Below are 23,933 nucleotides of genomic sequence, written 5' to 3' on the forward strand. Positions count from 1 at the left end.
GTACTCATTTGTTCCCTAATCGTAAACCCAGAATTAGCCCTGCCAGTCCACACAATTTTGGGAAATATGTTGCAGACATAAAAAAGGCCTGTTTTGTACATTACTGTGCAAGTGTGAATATAAGGTTTCAAGCGCCACCTGCTGTCAAGATACCAGAATTGTATAATATTGTATTTCATATAAACATAGATATATATATATATATATATATATATATATATATATATATATATATATATATATATATATATATATATATTTTTTTTTTTTTTTTTTTTTTTTTTTTTTTTTTTTCTTTATTAAAATATAGATATTATCATTGTTATCATTGTAAATTATATTTGTCTGTTTCCATAACCAAAAGCTTTTTTTTTTTTTTTTTTTTTAAAGAAAGCTCAGTTTAATGGTCAGCTTTGGCAGGCAGGAAATGTCTAGGAAATGGGCAGTTTTCCTGGTCTTTAGAGGCTGAATACACAGGGCCAGAGTGTGAAAAGCATTAGGAGGAAGGTTTTTCTAAGGCCTTACATCAGGCAGTCACATTTTGGGGCCTCAGGAGCACATTAGACATTTAACCACATTTCAGCATGGAGTGTTTAATTGCTTGGCTCTGTGTTCCTATAGATAAGTCAAAAAGTATGGAATGATTATTCAAAACCCACACGCTCTTAAAAATATATGCAACACTCAATGTTGTACAATTATATTTCCAATTATTTGGCCAAGAAATCATTTGTTGGTTTCCTGACTAGGACACACAAACAAAAGATTCAAGACATCAGTTGTATGATGTGTTTTGATTTGATGATGCTTTGCTTGTATCAATTTGGCCATTATCATTTGGATTAACTGTTTATTCTCTATCTGCATTTTCAGTTCCTGAAGATGGTCCAGCCTCTATGTTGCCAGGTCGACTTCCCCTAGCTTTGGCTCTGGGTCACCAGCAGCAGCAGCTGGCCCGGGCTGCAACCCTGGAGCAGCTGCGTGAAAGACTGGAGACTGGCATGGGGGCAGCAGCAATGGCTACAAGTGCTGCTGCCATGGAGGCACCAGAGAGGAAAATGGCCCGCCTGGCAGAAGAGCAGCAGAGGCTGCTGCAGCAGGCTTTCCAGCAGAACCTTCTTGCCATGGCATCGCAAGTGAACCCTGCTAACCTGCGCATGAACAGCACCAGTGCACGTGGTGAGTCTTCAAGATTTAATGTATAACGGTCCTAAGTGAATTCTAAAATGAAGTTGCAAATAATGTAAATAATAATGGTTATTCTCTTCTTTCTGTAGAGGAAAAGCAGGATTTATCTCTCAGTATCTCTTCAAATGGATCAGCCAGTATCACCGTGTCCATTGAGGTCAATGGGATAATTTACTCAGGTGTGTAAAAGATTTGAAATGGTCAGAAAATGACCAGAGTTTGCCTATTTACATATGGTTACTTTAGTTTAGTTTAGTTAGTCTTTCTCTGTCAGTGTAACATTTATTAAATGTTAACATCTGCCAATGCATATATGGTCGCAACATCATTTGGCATCACTATTTGAGATTGTGGTTTAAATTTTTTTGTCAATTTTAAACATTCACATACCTTTTAAACAGTGTAAACTCTTCTATTAACTATGTTTTATATAAACACTGTATTTATTTCATATAATCTCTTTTTGTACAGGTTCCTTGTATGCTCAGAAGTCCCCTGCAGCTATGCCTAACCCTGCCACAGCTACATCCATATCCCACAGCTCCACGCACAGCCCCAGCCTCGCCTCTTCCTCCTCCACCACCTCCTCTTCCTCAAAAGGCCCTGGTTCTGTGGAGCCTGCTGCTGTCTCTCCTTAGCTCCCAACCACCTGCCTAACTATGGTCTCCCTCTCCTGGAGAAGCACACCCTATCTGTGGAGAGACTTTGACCATTCAGTGGTCTGTCAAAGCCAAGTCTACCTCCTTTTGAGACCCATGAGGCTCACTTTCACTGAAAGAGGCCTTCACCCTCGAAGAGTTTAGTAACTGCTCTACCCTGTTGCAGATGGGCTCTGCTCTTTGCCACATGCCTGCTGCAAACACTCTCAGGACTTGGAAGATCATGATATTGATCAGATCCAAAACAACAAATACCTCATTTACCTCATTATCTTGAATGAAAATGCTGTTATGGGCACATCTCTGTGCTCCACATGTTTAATACCTGTACTATTACCTATGCATTTACATCCATATAATCATGTTTACAAACACCACTGCTTAACAATCATGGCAAAAATATTCTGCCAAAATCCTACAGTGGGGTTTGAACAAGTGACTTTTTTTTTCATCAGTACATTGTTTTGTGTAAGTTTGGCCATATTTATCTTATGCACACCAACAGTAGATGTACCAGGGCTAAGTACTCTGATTGCTGTTTTGTGGATAAATGGTTTTTCTTTTTGTTCATTTTGCTGGATTTCAAATGGACCACAATCCCATTAAGTGTTATTTGCAGAGTTATTTTGGTTAGCAATGGGGTCAAACTTTTCTTTTAATTTTTTATTAAGTATATTTCTTCTTGATTTGATTGTGGATTTGTTTTCCATTATGTTTAGTTTCTAGATTTCCAAAAATATAAAGTTGATTTTGAAAGAGTTTCAGGTATAGATTTTGAAAAGAGTTTTGAGTATTGAATCTGCAGTTTACACAGCTGAAAGCATACTTTTTGCTATTATTTAGACATTTTATAGACAACAGATTGGTCCAAAAGTAATGTGTACCACTGTATCAAGATATATTGTGTAGGCTTAACAGTAGAGGGGGACACCTGGTGTTCCTTAAGTCAATCATTTAGATGGCGTTGGACGATCAGTTATAGGCTCCCTAATCTGGGCCTTTATTAACTTGTTATACCTGGACTATGTGGAGAAAGAGTAAGGATTTTTTTCAGATATACTGATATATCAAATTAGGTATAAAAAGGCATGATCATGTTAAAATCAAAGAAATATCAGGGAATCTGTTCACTTAAGCTGTAAAAAGTTTTCTCAATAATTACTGATCTTTGACAGAAATGGCGCTTCGAGATGTTCTTGTTCCTCCCTCACTCATCATTGTATTTGGAATTTTATTTTCATTTCTTCTTTTCTTCATTTTCTTCCTCTTTTATCTCTTTTTATACCTTTAGACCTCAAATGCCTTTCCATATTGGAAAGCAGGTTTCTCAGGAATTTCAGGTTGATCTTTGTGGTTTTTACTTCACCACCATAATGCCTCATGTCTCAAATGAACAAGACTAGATATACCTCAGCAGGAGAAATGAAATAGCTACCTCATAATTACCTTTGTATAATATAAGTCAGAAATTATCTCAGAATTTGCTTCATACACTAGATAAATAGTCAGATAAAGATGTTGAGTTTTATGAATGATCTCTGAAATTACCTCTTGGTAAATTTTGAAATGTTCTCAGGATAGTAGTGGAAGAAATACCTCATATGTATAAATATATATAGATAACTAATGACTGAGAACAGCTTTTAGACCATGGAATGAGGAGGATTATTTGAAGTTTATGACTTTAAAAAGAGCAAATCTCATACCGTTTGGAATATGTATTAGTTATTCTACAAAGAACATGTCTGTGGGTTTGGGGTATCTTATTTCAATTGTCAGGTCCTCTTAGTACCTGATAAATGTAAATACTGATGAATTTGAATTTTGAATTTAACTTTGTTGCATCTATATTATTTACTGAATTGAGATGAGATTGTCCCAATATCTTACTGCCATGTTACAACAGGAACAGTCTTGGGTAACAGATGTGGTCAGAAGGATTTTTTTCCTTTAACCTCTGAAAGGAACATTCACCACTATCTGTACTTCAGTGTTTTGTGCTTTAAAATATTTCCTACAGATACTATATTCCCCATTTTCTCTTTTTACTGTATTTATCAGATAACTACGCAGCTAAAAAACCAAAGACCATCTCACTGTATTTTCTACTGTGCTCTCTGGTGTTCTCAATTTATTTACACATGGAGCTTGACAAAGTGGAATTAAACTCTGAGTTAATGCAAAAAGTGCAGGCTTGTGTTTTTTTCCTTCTGTTAATATTTTTCCACTATTTATATATTTTGTGTTTTTAGTTTTGAAATCATTGGTGCTTAAAATGTTTTGACTATTTTTAAGTTAGTATTATATGCAATATACTCAACACATAAACTTAAAAAAACTTAAAACTTAAAAAGTTATTTGCTTAATTTTGATTTGTGCACTCATTGCTCTTGATGAATCTAGTGTTACAGTTGTACAGTTAATAGGCATGAAAAATATTATTTTTCCTTGTTTATCCTTATGGTCCATTAAATTCGCATTTGTACATAAGGATCAGCTTATATAGTGGTGAAACTCCGCTATACCTACCATGCACACTGCTTTGCTACTCACTCTGATGACGGACTTTTGAGAAGCTGCTAATGGACGGAACAGCTGCTAGTATAGGGCTGCAGGGATTGTGTTTATAACCACCGGAGAGGAGGAGTGGTTCAGATTAGAAGGTGGGTAAATACAGGGCACTGATCCATACATGAGCCTGTGAGTGATGTAGCAAGATCCGCCCATGCTCTACCTCTGCTACTAATTTTGGTCTTCCGCCAGCGGTCAGTCACTCTCACATCAGCACAGCGGATTACTGTTCAGCTCCTCATATAAACAAGCTGATTGCAATCAACAAGCTTCATCAGGAGATTAAAGAATGGACCTCCACACCTTACATTCGCATCAGGAAGGAAAAGATGTGGATGTATTTTGCATGGACCTAATGTGAGTTTTTACATTTGGTCATTTGTATTTTATTTTTATTTTTATATACAAGACCTCCAAAGAGATGGACCAAGCACAGCCCATGGCAAATGAAGAAAATGATGTCTTAAACTCAGTGTTGAGGATTGGGCTTATTCCAACAATGAAGGACTGAAATATGTAGCTGTGTCCATGTGTCGTCATGTCCAGTAAGGATGATGATTACTCGGGGCAGCCAGTATGGCACTCTGTGCTGATTTTTTGCTGTAAGGGCATGATTGAAGGCATCATTGTCGTGCTTTTCATGTGGCTGCTGATTCAGGTGCTCTTCACTAAACACCTGGAAGGTATGTCCTGGCTTTGTGCTACCTTTTTTCACTTGAAGGTGTTTACAAAGCATTACTATTTACGTTTTTGGCTCAGTGTTTGTTTACCACCCCTAATGTCACTGTAGAAGATCTGTTTTGGTTTGATATATTGTATTAAACTGCATTAGTGAATACGTTTTAATGATTATTGAATAGTGTAAGATTACAGCCATGGAGAACCATGGCACTTCAAAGTGTAATATGTAACATGTAACATACCTGAGCCAATCAACACAGATTTTAGCCAACGTAGTTTAACAGGATTCCTTGCTGTTTCATCTTAAAGATTGTCCTATATGTAAAAATAAAAAGCTTAGTTTTAGTTAGTCACTACCATACAGTTCACACAGTTTACACATGTATTTTTGGATTATCATTTTGCATCTATTTAACATCAGTAAAAGGAACTATTGTTACTACTCATTGTACACAATGATCAATCAACATGAATCCATCCCCCCTTTTTTGTCTGGCCTTTTTTGTAGTTCTGTAATTTCTAAAACAAATACTTATGGCAATAAACACTTTAGTTTATATTAGACAGATTAAATACTTATTTGATTAAAAAGGAGCAAATCAAATGAAAAAACAATGATCAGTTAATCTAAATTCTCCACTTCATATATACACTTCTGCACTGTTATAAAATAGAAGGTTATATAAAAAATCTCATTGTTTTTTTTAAGGCCTGCATGAATATTTTAATTCTTGTTCAGGATTACTGCAATCTTTTGAACAGAGCCTGAAATTGCAGATTAGTATGTCATTCTGACTCCACTATCTATTCAGTCCACCTCCAGATTCTGCTTGGTGTGGGCTTGGTGGTCTTCTGTTTATCTCTGGTCCTGGGCTGTGTCCTCTGTTGGAGAAGGACCCGGCGAAAACGTCCTGAAGACAAAGAGAACCAGACATCAGCCCCCCCACCTCCTGCTGCTGATCATGTGACCCTGGCCGTTCACCCCTCTGTGTCCTCAGAGGCCACTACCACAAAAGTTGAGTATGAAGAGCTGGAAGGAGATGTACTTGACTACCCATCTGCCTTCGAAAGTTCCACACCATCAGATGATGATTTTAGCGCCATGTCCTTTGCCTCAAGACCTCGTACCACCTCGGAACTTAACAAACAGCCCAAGTCTTGCTTCCCCCTACGGCGGCTAAGCTCCCCAACTCTCTCCACACCACTCTACAGACCAATGGTCAGTGGACGCTCCTCACTGCCCTCCTTTCCCAAGCTTGGACTCCTGTCAAAGACCCAGAAAGTGCTTAAGCACCATTGCCCTGTGACGGGGGACATCTGCCCCAACAGTGAAAGCACGTCCTCAGCAAGTCCAAGTTCCCTCTCCTCCATTCAACACCAAAGCCAGCTTGTGCAGAACCCTTTGTTCCCCAGCTATGGTTTAAATGTAAGCTATAAAAATATAGATCCTTCCCTGAATTTTACCCTGACTTTCTCAGCAGCACAGCAGACACTTACCATCTCCTTGCTCGGCCTTACAGGGACGGTGTACAAGCTGGGAAGGGTGATGGTTGAGGCCAGTCTGCCACCACTCTGCAGAGGTCCTTTGGATGCATCTGACCAGCCACAAAGCCTCAGCCCCGACCTTCACCTGGTTCTTCAGGTCCGCACTCTTGAAGAACTCCAGAGCTGTACACTCAGACTTGCTGTGTTCTCCCAGGAAAGAACTGGTACAAAAGCTTCTCTTTTAGGGAGGTTGGACATAGACTGTGGGAGAATAGACTGGATATTAGACAGACCTATTGCATGCACAAGTCCATTAAGATGAACTGTGTAACAAAGTACAGGGGGTAACGGTTATGTCAGATTCAGGAACGTGTTCCTGTCAAGAACTCTCTTTCTTTTATTGGTCAATAAGGTGCAAACAATGGCTATTTACATTCACACATCTGTGGAATTACATATAGAATCATATAGAACAAATCACAGTCATAGACTCCATTCAGCAATTGTAGCTTGTCAGACTGTTATGCAAGAGTCTGGGAATTTTAGCCATACTCTGCTTTTTGAGGCCTAAGTAAGCCTTGATGTTTGCTTTTAATGTTTTGGATTAAATGATTGTCTTACAGGATCTAAGTTCCACAGGAGATCATCTCATTTTTTTAATGACATTGTAGTTTAATCCTGCAGACAGCAGTCCAATCCTTTCTCTTTCCCTCTCTGATCCGCTCAAACCACTGCAATATGAGTCTGTCAACATGCATTCATAAATATTTCATCTGTGCGTTTGACATAAAATCAGAATATAATGTATGTATCACAGAAAATGTCAGACAGGTTTCTTTTGAATTAAATTGTGTAATAGTTTTGCTGCAGCATAAGCATATAAACAACTGCCCTTAGCATTTGCAATGTTTATAATTATTATACATGAAAGCAAATCCCTGGATGATGAAATTGATATTTACACACATGGAAATATGGCTCATAACATCTGGCAGAATGTTATGCTGGCCTCATCAGTAGTACTATTATAATTACTGTAATCTGTAATGACCCACCATTGCTACGAATGGGGCACAAAGTGATTCTCACCACTATGGTGATCCCACCAAGCTGGATGTTGTTTTTATCATAAGTAAATATTTGACTTACTCAATAGCATGTATAATAAAAATGTGTTTTCATCCACAGCTGTAACATTTTGTCACTGTTAAATATAGATGTAATGATGAATAAACAATTGAAAGAAATCATCCTTAAAACTAAAACCTTCTTTAATGTCTTCAATACTGTAATCAATCAATAAAGTACTTTAGAAATAAAATAACTTAAATTTCGATCAAGTAAATGTAATGGTAATAATTTCATGATGCCAATGCTTTTATTTTTTTTTATAAATAAAGGATACATTAAATCCAATGAATTTGGATATTAAATAGTACATTTTCATTACCACATTACCCCAACAATTGACTCCCAAAGTGTGGGGGAGAATAGATTAACCATTTCGTTTTTTTCTACATTTTTTAAAACTATTGTGCAAAATGTATGCTAAAATAATGACATAATTTGCTATCTTATTACTTTGAGATACGGTCATTATTTTGAGATACTAATTCATCATTTTATTATTTTGATATACTATGTCATTATTTTAAGATACTAAGTCATGATACTAAGTCATTATTCTGAGATACTAAGTCATCATTTCATTATTTTGAGATACTTAGTCGTTATTTTGAGATACCAAGTCATTATTTTGATATATTATTATTTTGATAAGAACAAGTTAGTATCTCAAAAACAATGACTTAGAATCTCAAAACAACTTAGCATGTACGTAATAATGAGTATTATTAGTAGAGGATAATTTTATTTCAGGTGGCGGTGATAGGCTTTTATAATTAGGCACTGGCCTCCGAATATTAAAATTGTTTGAGCACTTACAGTTTGTGAACAATTCATAATAGTTTGAGCTGAGATGTTGCTTTGGTAGTTACCAATGGTATATACTAAATTGCCCCCTATTGGCAATAATAATAATAACAGAAAATGATGATAGTTCTTTTCAGTCTGGGTTTTGTTAAAGTGATGAAGGAAGAATAGTAAATCTCATGGCTGTGTGTTTATGAGAAACTGAAGAAAGAGAGAGAACATAAGGGAATGACTAGTTAGTAAGTTACTAGTTAGGGTTAACTAGATAACCCTGACAACATGACGGGCTAATGCTAACACGTTTGGTAGAGAGCTAAAATATTTAATAATGAATATTTCTAAAGTTAACATAAATGTACTTGTCATTAACTCACTCTGCTCCAAATGTGTAAGTTAGCTATAATAGCACAATAACATCTCAACATTACCTCAGTTTAGCGCTCGACACCTCTCCTCCTGTTGACTGGCTCTAATCAGTTTCTTAATTTTGTCAAATATGACAATGATTTGGTTAAGGCACTGAGTAGATAGAAGCTACTGTGATCCATTTAATCCTTTATTAACAAATTAAGTATCTATCTAGTATCCATTGACTGTTTTTCCCACTGTTGTATATTGCCATGACCCTCTTAAAAACAATTTTGATTATTTATATAATGTAATGTAATTGTAAAAGGAACCTACAAATATACAACAAAAACATAAGTAATCTCATAAAAAGGCATGTCCAAAAATCACTGTTGAAAAACACTTCTTCAAATGTGTATGTCATATGTCAGCTGTTCTGGCTGTGTTTGAAGGGATTTGTCTCTTGTTTTTTGGTGGATTTACACAACAAAAATGACTTATTATACCAAGAAGACAATGCCAGATGTCACATCACTTATCAAAGTGATGGCTTGGGTTGAACGGATATAAAGTTGATGATGTCATAAACAAGTTTAGATCATTATATAAATATGAATTCCAATCATTTAAAGAGTTTTGAAGGGGGCTCAAACCTGGAGAGACCTGATCCTGGAGATCTATCACAGACCAGTAATCTCTTCACAGTGGTAGATCGGGACAATGATTTGGCATGCTTCGTTTAGATCATTTTAGAATGGTATAAGCATGAACAAAGTGGTTTGAGATGATCAGCAAGACCAAGTGAGGACCTAAACATTACTGACAGACACTCTAAATAGTGTGTTTGTTATATTTGTCAGTGATGGCTACAAAGCCATTGCCTGTGTTTATTGGCTACTAAATTATATAAAATAGACTCATTTTTCCAGGACATGCAGTTTTGTGTAAAGTAGACTTGCATTTTATGTTCAATAAAAACTCTGTATTTAAAAATAAAAGAAGAATGAGGTGCTGTTCTGCAGTAAAATCCACAATCAACAGTAGCAAGCTTTATGTAAATGCCATGCTAAATGGTTTGTTTGTTCACCATAAGTCTTGAGCACAACGACAACTGTTGTTATTAATTTTATTGGATAGTAATCACAAATTTAACCACAACTCAAATGTTTAACATAGTCTTAGTAATGTAAGAGGAAAGTCACCAAATACACCTCCTTGTATTTTGCCACCTTAAGAGTCTTGTTAGAGATCAGTTTTTAGTATCAAACAAATAGTAAGGCTTAATCTAGTGCCAAAGCTTTTAAAGCCATGAGGCACTTTCTCTAAAAGTGTATTCATTAAATGAATAATACAGTTCATGCAGTGACTCTTCCAACCATAGGCTTTAAAGCTCAAATAACATATTTATTCAGGTGAACACTATTTGGTGCCTTCTTCCTCATCCTCCATGCCTGAGTCACACACCTCCACCTGCCTGGCTGTGAATGTTCCTTCTATACATAGCAAGGGTGGTCTCATTTGAAGTTTCTCTTCTTCATTATTTAGGAAGCCAGGAACACAGGGTACAATGGTTGGTGCCTCATCACTAGTTTTAATCAGTCTTACATCCTGGAACTTCCGCTGTAATTTCAGCGTGGCTGTAAAGCAGAAAGCATTTCATTGACAAAAGGTAAACAGTGTTCAAATTCAAACAAAAATAGTTGACAAACACAGACGTTTGCACAAAACCTCACATAATCACAACTGTGAGTGATTCACGATCAAGTACCACTTAAAATGGAGATGATTTCTTAATGTGTTCATTCACATCACCTTTGAGACGATTCTCGTTTGTGTCTTTTAACTCCTCCATTTCCACTCTCTGTGCTGACATCTGCTAAGAAGGGATAGAGCAAAAATGTCGCTCTGATTGTCCTTAAGCTGACTCCATTACTAAGGGACAGGTGTTAAAATAATCAACTCAGATCCGGCAATCTAAGTGCTGAAGTGATGAAATGACCCTTTAGTATTAGACGCTCCAGATGCTCCTCTGATGATGGAAGGGGGAATGTCAGCTGTGTTTTATCCAGGGTCCCTGCTCTCCCACACGCACACTAAAGCCGCTTATGTGAGACTGTACGTTTATCACCACACAGCTTTAAACATCTGGGACTCACCCACGCCACAGCACCATGCTCTTTGATTAAGACCTAATACAGCATTAGGGTATAGTGTTACGTGTACTTCTATTTTGTGTAGGATAAATTCCTATATCTGCCTAATCTTAAAAAAAAATGTGTATCTAATATACAGCTATGGAAAAATCTAGCAGACCACTTCAGTTTCTGAATCAGTTTCTCTGGTTTTGCTATTTATAGGTTTATGTTTGAGTAAAATGAACATTGTTGTTTTATTCTATAAACTACGGACAACATTTCTCCCAAATTCCAAATAAATATTTTGTCTTTTAAAGCATTTATTTGCAGAAAATTAGAAATGGCTGAAATAACAAAAAAGATTCAGACCTTAAATAATGCAAAGAAAACAAGTTCATATTCATACATTTTAAGAGTTACAAATCAATATTTGGTGGAATAATGCAGGTTTTAATCACCAGTTCCACACACTGCTTTTGGATAACTTTATGCCACTCCTGCAAAAATTAGAGCAGTTCAGCTTGGTTTGCTGGCTTGTGATCATCCATCTTCCTCTTGTTTATATTCCAGAAGTTTTCAATTAGGCTAAATCAAAGTGGTCTCTTAATCTTTTGCAGAGCTGTATATAATTTAATATTTAGAAGAATTATCATCACGATAAATGTCATCTTTTTAAAGCGACTGTACGTTTTGGAGATTTGGTCATTTAGAGACCTCTCTGGTAAGAACGTATAATTGCACAGGGACTGTGGAAGAGTGCTTTTAAAGCAGATTATTGTAAATAAAATGCTGTGTAAAATTCTCTGTTTTTGATCGTACTGATTTTTGCAATTACATTCAATAAACGTACCAGATGACTCTGATTTTAGAATGAATATATTAGATGTTGGGATGGTCGGGCCAGGAAACTGATACCATTAATAAATATATTTTGTTTTCTACCAACTCAGGAATAGTACTGATCTCAAATTAAAAGAAAACAAGAATAGTGACTGTTACTTTAATTATCATCATTATTATCACCATCACTTAGTAGTATTGTGGATGAGATCCTGTTTTACCTGAACCTGTGGCCCTTCCTCAGAGGTCATCTGCTCTGAATGAGCTCTCTCTTGACTGTCTGAGTTGTTCTCTTCTGCCCCTTGCTGGACACTCACAGCCTGTCTGTGCTCCTCCTGCTGATTCTTCCCCTCACTGCTTAGTGTTTCCACATTCTTAGAAACAGTTACAGTTATATCTATCATTATTTCAAAAACTGACAAAAAATATATTTTCATGTGATTAGTATACACGGACATGCCAAACGTTATGGAATAGCAGTACGTAAATTGATTAGGATATGTTACCTCAGTGGGGTGGCTTGATCAGCATGATCATGTCAAGGTAATGTGAATTATCTGAGTTTGAGTGCGGACTCATAGTGAGTGCCAGATGGATGAGATATTCCGTTATTTAAATGTATTATTTTACATTCCTCAACCCACAATGTCATGACTGTTTTGAGAATACATCCATGGGATATTGCAAAAGTCACCAGAAATAACACTAATCACACATATTATGACATATAAATTATTGTAATGTTTCTATGCTGTAATATAAATGGATATAACAATTAAAATACAACATCTGAATTCCCAACCTTCATAGATTTAGACTTTGGACTCAAGTCGATCACTGAGGTAGGTCTTTTCTGGAGTGCTGTAGATGCTTTATCGCCCAGCTGTTCTCTCTCTTTAAATAAAATCTTCAGCTATAGTAGAAATAAACACAGGTAAATGGTCAAATGAGCATTTTTGTGATTATAAATAAAGTCTAACAATGTTGCTGGTACACTGTAAAAACATAAACTTAATAAGCTTAGTAGTTATACAGTGATACAGTCTGGGATATAACTTAGCTCTGTACTCAAGAACAACACTGTTTTAGTTTTTGGAAGTCATCTGTTTTTGGACGTTTGGGTGACCTTGGACAGAGTACACAACAAAAGGAACAAAAATGTCACTGTCCAATTACTTTTCGTAACATTGTGCATTACTCACTTGTTCTGTGATTAGCCTTCTCTGGTGGTCAGGGTCTATGTTGTTAATGCTGACTGATTTCTCCTTTCTGGTAACTGATGGAGATCCTTTCTGTTCTTTGTCCTGTGTGAAGGAATATTAAACAGTACAAATGAAGATAGAACAGGATAATCAGCATCTGATTACTGAGTTAAGCAAGTACCTGTTGAGGAGGTTTTGTTGTATGTGGTCTCTCAGCTGTCCCTTCATTCTTTGTCACTATAACACAAAACCAAAGCATTGTCATTTTTTCTGTGTTTTGAATGACCTTTGCCTTATTTACAATCACTAAGCGCTTATTTTAGGAGCACCTGAACACCTACTTATTCATGCATTATCTAATCAGCCAATTATGTATACAAAAGGCAATGCAGCAAATCATGTAGACACACATTGTCAGCTTCAGGTAATGCTTGCATCAACTCAACAGAATTCAAATAGGAAAAAATTGGATATTTGAAAGCCAAATGGGCCGGTTTGTGGATTTCTAGACCTGCTGATCTTTCTGGGATTTTTAGAACAATAGTATCTAGAGTTTATTTAGATACTTAGAATAGTGCTATAGAGAAAAAAAAACATCAACTGAGCAGTAAGAACCACCTGTTGGTGAGAGAATGGTTAGCAGATAGAAAAGCTACAGTAACTTACAGTAACTTTGCGGTAATCAAATTAATCTTAGAATCCACAACATTTTGAACCTTAAGGTGACTGGGTTTATACTAGTGATGTCAACCTCAAGACTCTAAATCAGTTAATTTAAAGCTAAGTATTTAAACATATTGCTTTTAAGTCTGTATTAAAATGAAAAAGTCACATGATTGTACCAAAAAAGAATTTAGTACACTGATCAATGTTGAAATTTCTTACGCATCACCTTATTTAAAAAAATCTTTAGTAAATAAGATATCTGTTTCACATTTAATGTTTTCCTCTGCCAAGGATGAGTGATGGTGAGGGACGTTATATATCTCTATCATAAGCTTCTTGCCACTATATGTCACTGTTGTATTTTTCCAATAGCCCCAAACTATGAAATTACCTCTTGTGTTGGAGTGAGCTTTAGTCTGACTAAATTATCTACTTAGTTTTACAGGAGGCTGCATTTCTCATTGGATGAGTGCTTATGTGTGGTACGCTTTGCCAGCACAATCTAACTATTTAATAGAAGCGCCTTGAAACAAGAAATTGTTCAGTTTTAAGAGTGCTGACAATAGAATGAGTGTCTCTCTTACAGTAGTTTAATGTGCCATTTTAGTAAACAGGAATTTAGTAAACACATGCCATTTCCACAGTCCTTTTTCTGACCTGTGTTCACTGGTCAAAAAAATTACACATTGTAAGCTAAGGTTGTAACACTTGGCCAGAAACAGAAAGCTTAGGCTGCAGTGTGCCTAATGGGTTGGTTAGTTTAAAACATGGGAGATTTAAAGCATGCAAACTGCAAATTAAATGCATCTAAAAAAAAACAGGAATCCATTGAACAGTTATGCTTTCTTTGTCTTGTAGAAAAACTACACCACAAAGCACTATTATTAGTAGAACTGATTAAAATGAAGTTTGAGTAGTTACCCTCTAATTTAGCTTTCAAAGATTCAGAAGTCTGAGGGTCTTTTTGAACAGTGTTCAGTGACTGCTCAGTCTTCAGTGCTTTAAGTCCAGCAAGCTGAATAAGAAAAAAGATACAATATGGATAAGGTATATTTTGGTATAATGTATTCTGTGAATTATTTCATTTAAAAAAATTGATTGTACCTCTTTCTCTAGAGCAGTTAGTTTCATTTGGGTTTCTTTTTTCTCTTTGTCTTGCTGACTCATTATGCTCTTCAAAATGAGATCTCTGGAGTAGAATACGAAAGGTACAATTAGGTTTATGAATATAGATTATATTAGTAAGATGGGAATCTTCTGATTATTTTAATTAAAGTATGTTGTGCATTTATGACTGCTGGTGTCGTGTTCTCTTGTTTTTAGTGATGGACACAAGTGTGTTTTTGTGCTAATAGCTCCCCCTTGTGTCCAATTTTCAGACTTTTAGATATGGCCTCACACTGACCTGCAGCTACCTTGGTTTTAATTTAAACTGCAAATATAAATTCACATAAATGTACAATACTTTAACAAGATTTTTGCACCTTTCCTTCAGCTCCTGCTCTCTCTCAGACAGTTGTTGCTCCAGCCTTTGCACCTCACTGCTCTGCTGGGTCACCTATCAAAGAAAAAACAGTGGATAACTTTCCTATATACTACCACATGTTTCTCACCTTACATAGAACTGGGTAATATGACTAAAAAACTCATATCGCAATACAAGAGAAATGAAGTGAGATACAATGCCAAATAATTAATAAAAAGGATCTGCATTTATAAGTAACATTAACATAACATAAGACAATGCTCTCTTTATAGTATTTCACTGATTTTGCAAACAACAATAGATTATGTTGTAAATGGTGAAATTAAGTCACAATGCTGCTCCTTTAATTGCCATATGGCATAATAAGCATAAGATTGTACTCTGCTCAGTGGCATCCATCCAGAAACCAAATTATTTCCATACGAAGAATCTGCACACTGTAGTTCTATAGTATTAAATAACAGACATTATAAGGATTTTTAAATCTTGTATTAAAAAGTTTAGAATTGATCAATATTTACAATATATTGCCCAGCCATACCCCTATGTCCCATATCCTCACTATCTGTAATAAAAGCTGTGCAGGTAGTCATCACCTGGCCTCGAGCAGACTGCAGCTCCTGCTGCTGCTCCTCCAGCTCAGTGTCCCGGCTCTTTAGCATGTCCCACATCTTCTGCAGCTCAGCCATCACCTGCACCAGCTCCATCTCCTCCAGAGACACCTGCAGCCAACATAACAATACAACTATCTCCTTAAATTTGGATAGAAACAAACACATCACTTTGGCAACTGGTATCACCTTGTGGGGTCCTCGAGTGACAAGCAAATAACATACAGGGTTTCCCAGCAGTCTCTGCTGTAGGCTTTGTCTCCTGCTTTGTTCTAGTTCCAGCTGCTGTCTGCAGGCATCAAGCTCCACTCGCTCCAAAGCACCAGCTTCTTTCTGTGGGATAAAATAAAAACACATTCTGAATTAGTTTCATATTACCTTCTTACATAGCTGTAAGTAGAAATATAAGGAATATTGAAAATATTTAACCTACAATGAAAAGTACGTAAGCAAACTCGTTTAAAGCATTCTTTTAGTGTGTGTGAGTTTCCATGTGAAAACTACTATATAGCATTACAGAATAATATTAACTTAAAATAATGACAATCATCTTTTCTATGATTCTTTTTTTTTTCCCAGCCTTTACCCAGATTTGCTCCAATCCAACAACTCCAACAGCACAAATTAATTCATTCAAAATAATGCAGCAATGATTAGCCCAAAAAATGAGGTTTGGAAATTGTTAAAACTTTTCGTACTGTGTTGAATATATTTTTATTTATTTAATTAGTATGTTTTTTCAGGAAAATAAATATGCGCTGTCAAGTTAGATGTATCTGATAAATATAATATTTTTGGTATAGTGCATTGTTTGTTTGGGGAAAAAAAATGTTTTTCCAAATTGTTGTCTAGTCAGTTTTATGTTTTTATTTTAATCATTAGTAATCGTATTTAAACGATAATCACATCTGCACTTTAAGGTAATATGCAGTGATGGTGTGGTTACATACCTTGACTCGGGACATCTCTGTCTCAAGTTGTGTTTTCTGTTCCAGTAAGCTCTGGATCTGATCCCTTGTGGAGCACATATTTACTGTCAGTAAGACCACATGCATTCCCGTGTCCCACCTGCCCAACTACAGCATGCTTCACACAGACACTTACTGTCCATTCTTTAGCTGTGTCTCCAGTGTCTCCACCATGCTGGCCAATTCTGCTGCCATGTCCTCCCTCACCTGATAACATACAGTACATTAGGAGACTTGAGATACAGATGATAGAAACTAAATCCTTGTGAATTTCAGCCAGTGCTGTTAGTCATGGTGCAGTGCTCACTGTATCTTTCTCCTCATGATGTTTCTTAGTCTCCTCTAGTTCGGCCTGAGTGGACTGCAGAGCCAGTGAGATATCCAGCCACCGCTCATTCCAATGGGCTGCCACTTTCTTCTGCTCCTCCTTTTCTTCTTCCAGCTCCATTTCCACGCGCAGTAGCTCCTCCTCTTTACACCCATACTCCGCCTCCATATTCTGCACTTTCTTCTCCAGACCCTGACATTGTGCCCGGAGGTCCTGATTCTCCTGCTCCAAAGTTATCTGTAAATCCCTACATGCAGCAACTTCACAAAATTATTCACTCGCTCACATTGACTAACCATTTACAGATTTAAAAAATAAAAATAGCTTTTTCATAGATAGACAAAAATAGCAATTGGATAGATATATAAATCATACCCTATCACACTGAACTTGTTATCTGCTACATGACAGAATTGAATATTTCTGGTTAAACGATCTGTGACACCTCCTGTTATCAAGATTAGACTGTCTAACCCTTATTTAACTGTATGACCTGGCTGTGGCTGTGGATAAATGTAATGTGTTTCTTTGTGCAAATTATCAATACTGGATAAAATTTGAACTACAATTGATCAACTTACTCTTTTTTACATTACTCAATTTAATTTATCTTTATAATCTTGACAGTTTTGTAAGTTAAGATTTTAGCTCATTTTTCACAATGGCTTTAGCTCACCTGAGGTGGTAGCACTTCTCCCTCAGTTCTCTGAGCTCTTCCTGATTTCCCTGATCAAACACATCAACCATCTCCTCCTTCTCTCCAATCAGCTGCAAGCGTTCAGTCTCTAGAGCTGTGATCTGATTGGTGTGGATCAGTCTCTCAGCCTCCAGCTCATGAAGCTTCTTAAAAGTCTCCTGGAGTCTCTCTGTAGCTGCTGCAAGATCAGCTGTAAGCTTCTCATTTACCTGAGTATACATTTATTGGAAAAAAGATGCTTAATGTTTGTGTCACATAAACATTTACACATTTTTACCTCCCTAGCCAAAGCTGTTCATTGTGCATGGTGAATTTAGGCTTGTGTGTAGCTAATAAAGTTATGTGGAACAAGTCTAATGTAAGACTAACCTCATTGATTGACTGCAGCTCCTCCTTCATCAGTAATGTATTCTGTTGTTGTCGGCTGGCCTGGCTCTTGGCCTGAGTCAGCTCTGAGTGGAGCTCACACACCTGCTCGGTGAATCCTTCCCTACCCAGCTGGGCTCTCTGAAGCTGCAACTTCAAACTCTGGGTCTTTTGATGCAGGTCAGCCTTTTCCTATATGGGCAATATCAGAAAAAAAAAACACCTTTATTTTGAATGTTGATTGAGGATCTACTCATAGATGATGTAAAGCAAATGAATTGAATTATACTGTGTTGCATTGTAGACACATGTACCATCTATGCATTATGCATAAATAATTTTTGATGATGTGTTCTTATATATTTTTCCATACTATCGATCACTTTATTAACCATAAATCTATGTTTCTGAAAGACATGGCTGTCTTTAGATAAGACAGCCTCAACCCAAATGGAATAATATGAGAGACACTGTAAATGAGGAGCTTAATATGTGAATAAGAGTTTCACTATTAAAAGGACCATTAAACTTGGAGATTAAAAACTGGGTTTTTGGGGCCTTGTATGGATGAGTGAGCATCACACTAAGCACCCTTTTATCCATGTTAAGAAGTTCTTAATGCTGAGCTGCTTTTGGAAAACTGGGTCTGAATAATCATTGAGCCAAAAGCTACAAACTTTTTTTTATCTTATTTTATCATTGATTTAATATATGTTTTAAATGGTAATTTGATAATCAGTCTAAGGTATTTTGGTCTCTCCCCTTTCCAGACATCCCACCCTGCTGAAACTTATTTCTGAAAGTTTGTTAAAAATGGTTGCCTCACAGTGTTTCAAAGAAACCTCCAAGACTTGCCAATCAGGGCTTTGATACAAAAAGAACCATCGTTTCACGCAATAATCAAAGTACTTTTGTGATTAAATTGTTAATAATATATAATGCATTATATATAGAGTACACCAAACAATGCCTTTTTATATACCCAAAACACTTAACTCACCTGCACCAGTCTGTCTTTATCAGCTAAAGCTGCAGAAAGCTTGGCCTTTAGGTCCTCTAGACCGTCCTCCAACCGCAATGTTTTAGTGGAGAGCAAGTCTTTTTCCTGGGGAAAGATGTTAGAGCACATGAAAATGTTTGTAAAAGAATATTATTATATTTGCGAATACGTTACTTTGTGTGTGGATCAACATCTCACCAGCTCCAGCTGGCCCAAGCGGCTGCGGGCATCGCTGAGTTGCTCCTGCAGCTCACTCTGGACCTGCAGAGACTTTCCAAGCTTCTGCTTCAGCTCCTCAATCTGGTTCAGTGCCTTGCGGTGCCCCTAAAATACAATACATTATGGAAGAAAATGTATAAAATGAAGTTTAGAAGTAATAAAAAATAAAATAAAAGGAACTTGTCTCAATAACTGACTGACCTCCTTAGAAGAATAGAGCTGTTTTACTGCATGATTCCTTTCAGCCTCCAGGGTTTCTGTTCTCTCCTCAGCCTCTCTGAGAGCTTTTTTCAGTTTCTTCATCTCTGTTTCTGTCTGGTTCTGTCCCTGTAATCACCATGAAATGGAATTCTTTGTCCAATCTGCTCATAGCATTGATCAGTTATCTTTTATTTTTGTTTTTTTTTTGGAATTCTACCTCTTTGATAAAGTCATCCTTTGTTACAGGCATGGTCCTGTTTAGCTGTGAGTTTGGATGTGATGCTGAAGTTTCATCAGAGTTTTTCATGTCTAAGCTTGATTTCATCCTAAACAGGTCCATTTCCAGCCGCAACACCCTTCATTAACAAACAAACACATAAATAATCATTTTAAACACAAAAAATCTTTTAGTTTTTACTACTGAACTACAGCTCCTAGAAATGCAACTATAGTAATACTATACAAGATAGCAGTGTGCATACAGTGTACTACACTATGCTGCCATTTCAAAAGGTATGTAAATTGGTCATAAAGTGTCACCTGAACACTGGTCAGCATGCTCATGGCAAGGTGATGTGATGTGCTTGATAGTGTCTGACAGATGAATAGGACATTCCATTACAGTACCAGATTTAGTGTACCAGTCCAGGAATATGTCATAGAAGGTATTATTGTGACCCACAGTGATTGGCCAGGTCAGTGTAGCTTCATTTATTGTATCTATGCTGTGATTGATAATTTGCACGTGATAATAGTTGTTTACTTTTCCTGCAGCTCTGCCCGACAACGGCTCTCCTTATAGCGGCTTAGCTCAACTGCATCCTTCTCCTCCTCAAGAGCACTCAATGCCTTTGCCAGCTGCTGTGGGAGGGGAGAGAAGCCATACGTAAATAAGTGGACAAAAAGCATTTTATATACTTCTAATCCTTACCTCAAAACTACTCAGTACATTGTGTTTAAAAGGTTTATAACAAGTAGCAACTGTTAAAATCTTACTAACATAATCTTTGACAAATCTGACCAAACAAATAAAAAATAAAAGTTATACTGGACTTCTGGACCACTAAAATCAGCCTTTCCAATACCAACCTTTTGCTTGAGCTCCAGCATCTGTGTGGTGCTCTGGCTGTGCTGAAGCTGGCTCTCCTTGGCCTTCAGGAGATCTGTCTGAGTGTCCAGACTTCCCTGAGCCAGCCGCAGCCTTCGGATCAGCTCTGCCCTCCTCATGCTGCTCTCCTCCAGGGCAACTCTCAGTTCTACCCCCTGAGAGGAGCAGGCTGGAGGAGCACCCTCAGGTGCTAGGCGAGAGGCAGACCGCCACCTTTTCAAACCGGCTGATTCACTCTGTTTTACTCCACACTGGCTGCCTAGAGAGCTAAAGAGTTGATTTGTAAATTTAAAGAATCGTTCTAGAAAAAATAAATATTAATATAGAATATTATGTAAAGGCTTTCTGGAGGTTATTCCCCCTTGCACATTACATTTACACCTTTGTGTAAATGCAGTTATACAGAGAAACACACAAAATATTTCGAACCATGTCGTTTTTACTTTATTTTTAAGAGTGTTTTTATGTTTGCCTAATTTTCTCCCCATTTAGCAGTGCCAGTTAACCCACCAACTTACTAGTAAACGAGGGTAAGGACAGATACTGGGTAATTACTAGACAGCAAATGTGCTTAGAGGGAAGCACAGAATCCCCAGCTCTGATACATCAGTTAACAGATGTCTGTGCCACCCACCAAATCAAAAGAGAGGAGAGAGCATCATCTACCCTCCAGACCCTCCAGAGTAAGGAGAATTATGTTTTCTCTCTCTGGCTCAGGCTGCTGATGGTAAAGCAGCACAACCCAAGATTCAAACTCAACACACCTCAGACCATAGTATCTGCATCTTAATTTGCAGAACTACTTAAAGCTTGACAATAAATACAAATTAACATTACAAGCTACTAAATATATGACGGCTCAATAATGAAATATCCTTATTTTTCTGACCTGGTGCTGATTTTGGAGCGGTGACCTGATCCAGACAAACCCATACAACTCCATGCTGAGGACTTAAGATCAATTAGGGAATGTAAGGACAATACAAAGCATAATTATACATAATTACAGAGACAAGTGTGGAGAAAATACAATATTTCTGCCCAGTGAAAGTAAATTCTAAGTAATATTACTTGAGTAAAAGGATTATTTTGATATCTCTACTGAGTAAAAGCACAAAATGTTGCTGTATAAATAAAAACATCTCCAAAATGGTGACTTTACAGGGAAACTTTCTTCTTAACTTTGAAGGGAAGCTAATGTAACATAATATTTTATTTTAAATAACTGTAAAGCATTTATCTTGCCTTTATCATTCATAATCATTTAAACAGTGTACAGAGCAGCTACAGGGATTAAACGAAAAATGGATTTATACGTTTTTCTTGGAAAGCAGAAAAAATTGCTCGTACATTCATGAAAGTATCAAAAGTAAACGTACTAGTTGCTTTAGTATACAGTTTATTATGATGTTTTATTGTTATATATTTTGAATTTCTTTTTGAGTACTTACCCGAGTCTTTAAGAGCGACTTCTCCCATAGGTCAAACTCAGAGAGAGAAAAGGGGCTTAAAGACCTGAAAGAGTTCCGGCATCCTCGAGGATTCAGACCACAGTCCCAGTCCCAATCTGCCATCGGGGAAACCATTCTGTCCTCTCCGCTCCACTTTATTTATTATATTTATGAGTGATCTGGATGAAGATAAAACATGCTGTGATGGGTAGAATATTTGGAGGCAGCTGTTTGAAGGGAACTGGACACTGCTGTTATTGCAGGTGGGAACTTGGTTGCTTGGTTTTTCCAGTGCATCTCTGCCCTGCCCTTAACCAGGAATATTTCACACAACCCAGAGAGTTCTCACACCCAGCACGCAAGATAACATGATGGATAACATACTGAAACAATACTTTGTTTGTTTGCTGTGTTTCTTAACCAAGGTTTGGTGCCTTCTAAACTACACTACTGTATATGCTTCTCTAGGTTAAAACATTGCTGATACAGATACACACACACAGCTTGTCTCGTCCATCTGGAGAAGAATTGCCAAAATTAATAGAACACTCTGGATCAGATAAACAAATATAAACCTATTAGGCCCATGTCTTATGCCAGGTGTGGGATTGCTAGAGGTGTATGAAACCTAATACTGAGCTATGGAGTAGTATAACTGGTAGAACTGTGTTTTGTGGAATGATGGTTGATGCTCCATCCAATACTTTTGGGATGAGTAGTGGAATTAAGGATGTGGTGGGGTGGTGATCATCAAAAATCCTTACCCGAAAGCAAGATGATCAGGACAAGCAAGTGTCCCATTAATTTGTCTATATAATGTATCTTTATGAGGAACGCTGACATAAAGTAGTAAATATCAAAGACAATCAAGATGGTATTTTTGTTTTTGCTGTTGCGAAACTATATATATACAGTACAGCCAAAAGTTTGGACACATCTTAAATTCAGTGCGTTTTTTTTTTCATAATTAAAAAAAAATCTGCATTGTAGACTAATATTAAGTAAACCAAACAATCAAGAAATCATAGGAAAAAAGGTTTGAACAAACCAGGATATGTTTTGTATTTTATATTCCTCAAAGTGGGCACCTCTAGCTTATGAGATCCTGGAATGGCTTTCAGTTAACAGCTGTGGTTGAGGGCACCAGTTGTGTTGTGAAGAGGTAGAGTTGATATACAGTGAATAGTTCTTTTAAGTAATGTTCTAATTCATAATATGGCAAGAACTACTCAACTAAGTAAAGAAAAAAAATACTTGAAGGAGTAATGAAGGTCAGTCAAGTCAAACAATTTAAAGAAAAAAAAAAAGTATCCATTAAGACCAATGTGATGAAACTGGCTCTCATTAGGACTGCCTCAGGACAGAATAAGCAAGAATTATCTCTGTTGCACAGGATAAGTTCATCAGAGTTGCCAGTCTCAGAAACCACAAGTTAACAGCACCCAGATAAAAGCCACCTAAATACTTCACAGAGTTTTAAGTTTACTACACGATTCAATATCCGTAAAGGTTTGACTATTTTAAATAACATAACTTAACATAATGATAATGCAACACAATAAATAATGTCATATAAAAATAATATAATGTAGCAGCACATCTTCCACAAAACTTAAAGGGCAGAATATTTAGCCTGCAAATATGAACAATTATGCAAAAAGTATGCCCAATCCAAAAAAGCCCAGAGCCAGAACAACACTGTTACTATTATATGATCTGATATGGCATACCCTTAAAATACATATACTTACATTACAAACGAATAAAAACAAATCATGAATGATTTTACAT

At 36.8% G+C, this 23,933-nt stretch overlaps 3 protein-coding genes across 8 annotated transcripts in view; 2 read left to right on the plus strand and 1 right to left on the minus strand.

Moving 5' to 3' along the window:
• arid3b (AT rich interactive domain 3B (BRIGHT-like)) overlaps window positions 1–4,033 on the plus strand; it is a 28,192-nt gene extending 24,159 nt beyond the window's left edge. For both annotated transcript variants that reach the window (XM_022672275.2, XM_007246595.4), the window contains 3 exons: window positions 874–1,179; window positions 1,278–1,367; window positions 1,660–4,033. In XM_022672275.2, the coding sequence (XP_022527996.1) occupies window positions 874–1,179; window positions 1,278–1,367; window positions 1,660–1,826 (563 nt within the window). In that variant the 3' untranslated portion in view covers window positions 1,827–4,033. The remainder of the gene's footprint in view (window positions 1–873; window positions 1,180–1,277; window positions 1,368–1,659) is intronic.
• Window positions 4,034–4,126: 93 nt separating this feature from the next.
• On the plus strand, window positions 4,127–7,845 carry syt18b (synaptotagmin XVIIIb). 2 transcript variants are annotated; one of them, XM_049474573.1, is made up of 3 exons: window positions 4,127–5,101; window positions 5,912–6,525; window positions 6,620–7,845. In XM_049474573.1, exons 1-3 carry the CDS (start codon window positions 4,957–4,959, stop codon window positions 6,644–6,646), a joined length of 786 nt encoding a protein of 261 aa, XP_049330530.1. In that variant the 5' UTR covers window positions 4,127–4,956; the 3' UTR covers window positions 6,647–7,845. The 2 variants fall into 2 exon arrangements, with proteins under 2 accessions (XP_049330530.1, XP_049330529.1); XM_049474572.1 differs by having other exon boundaries at window positions 5,912–7,845.
• A 2,131-nt stretch (window positions 7,846–9,976) lies between these two features.
• LOC103045341 (myosin-11) lies at window positions 9,977–22,311 on the minus strand. 4 transcript variants are annotated; one of them, XM_022672273.2, is made up of 24 exons: window positions 22,143–22,311; window positions 21,581–21,642; window positions 20,673–20,958; window positions 20,347–20,441; window positions 19,801–19,939; window positions 19,584–19,709; window positions 19,362–19,487; window positions 19,164–19,268; window positions 18,167–18,355; window positions 17,777–18,006; window positions 17,080–17,347; window positions 16,909–16,979; window positions 16,755–16,818; window positions 16,030–16,137; window positions 15,790–15,915; window positions 15,192–15,265; window positions 14,812–14,896; window positions 14,629–14,722; window positions 13,223–13,278; window positions 13,042–13,143; window positions 12,642–12,752; window positions 12,061–12,213; window positions 10,677–10,740; window positions 9,977–10,501 (listed from the first exon to the last, which is right to left on the minus strand). In XM_022672273.2, the coding sequence occupies exons 1-24, from the start codon at window positions 22,275–22,277 to the stop codon at window positions 10,284–10,286; spliced, it is 3,087 nt and encodes a 1,028-aa protein (XP_022527994.2). In that variant the 5' UTR covers window positions 22,278–22,311; the 3' UTR covers window positions 9,977–10,283. The 4 variants fall into 4 exon arrangements, with proteins under 4 accessions (XP_022527994.2, XP_022527993.2, XP_007246656.4 ...); XM_022672272.2 differs by having other exon boundaries at window positions 10,677–10,737; window positions 20,347–20,444; XM_007246594.4 differs by having other exon boundaries at window positions 20,347–20,444.
• Between the last annotated feature and the right edge of the window lie 1,622 nt (window positions 22,312–23,933).

Source organism: Astyanax mexicanus, chromosome 2 (assembly GCF_023375975.1).
Source record: "Astyanax mexicanus isolate ESR-SI-001 chromosome 2, AstMex3_surface, whole genome shotgun sequence".
Lineage (NCBI taxonomy): Eukaryota > Metazoa > Chordata > Actinopteri > Characiformes > Acestrorhamphidae > Astyanax > Astyanax mexicanus.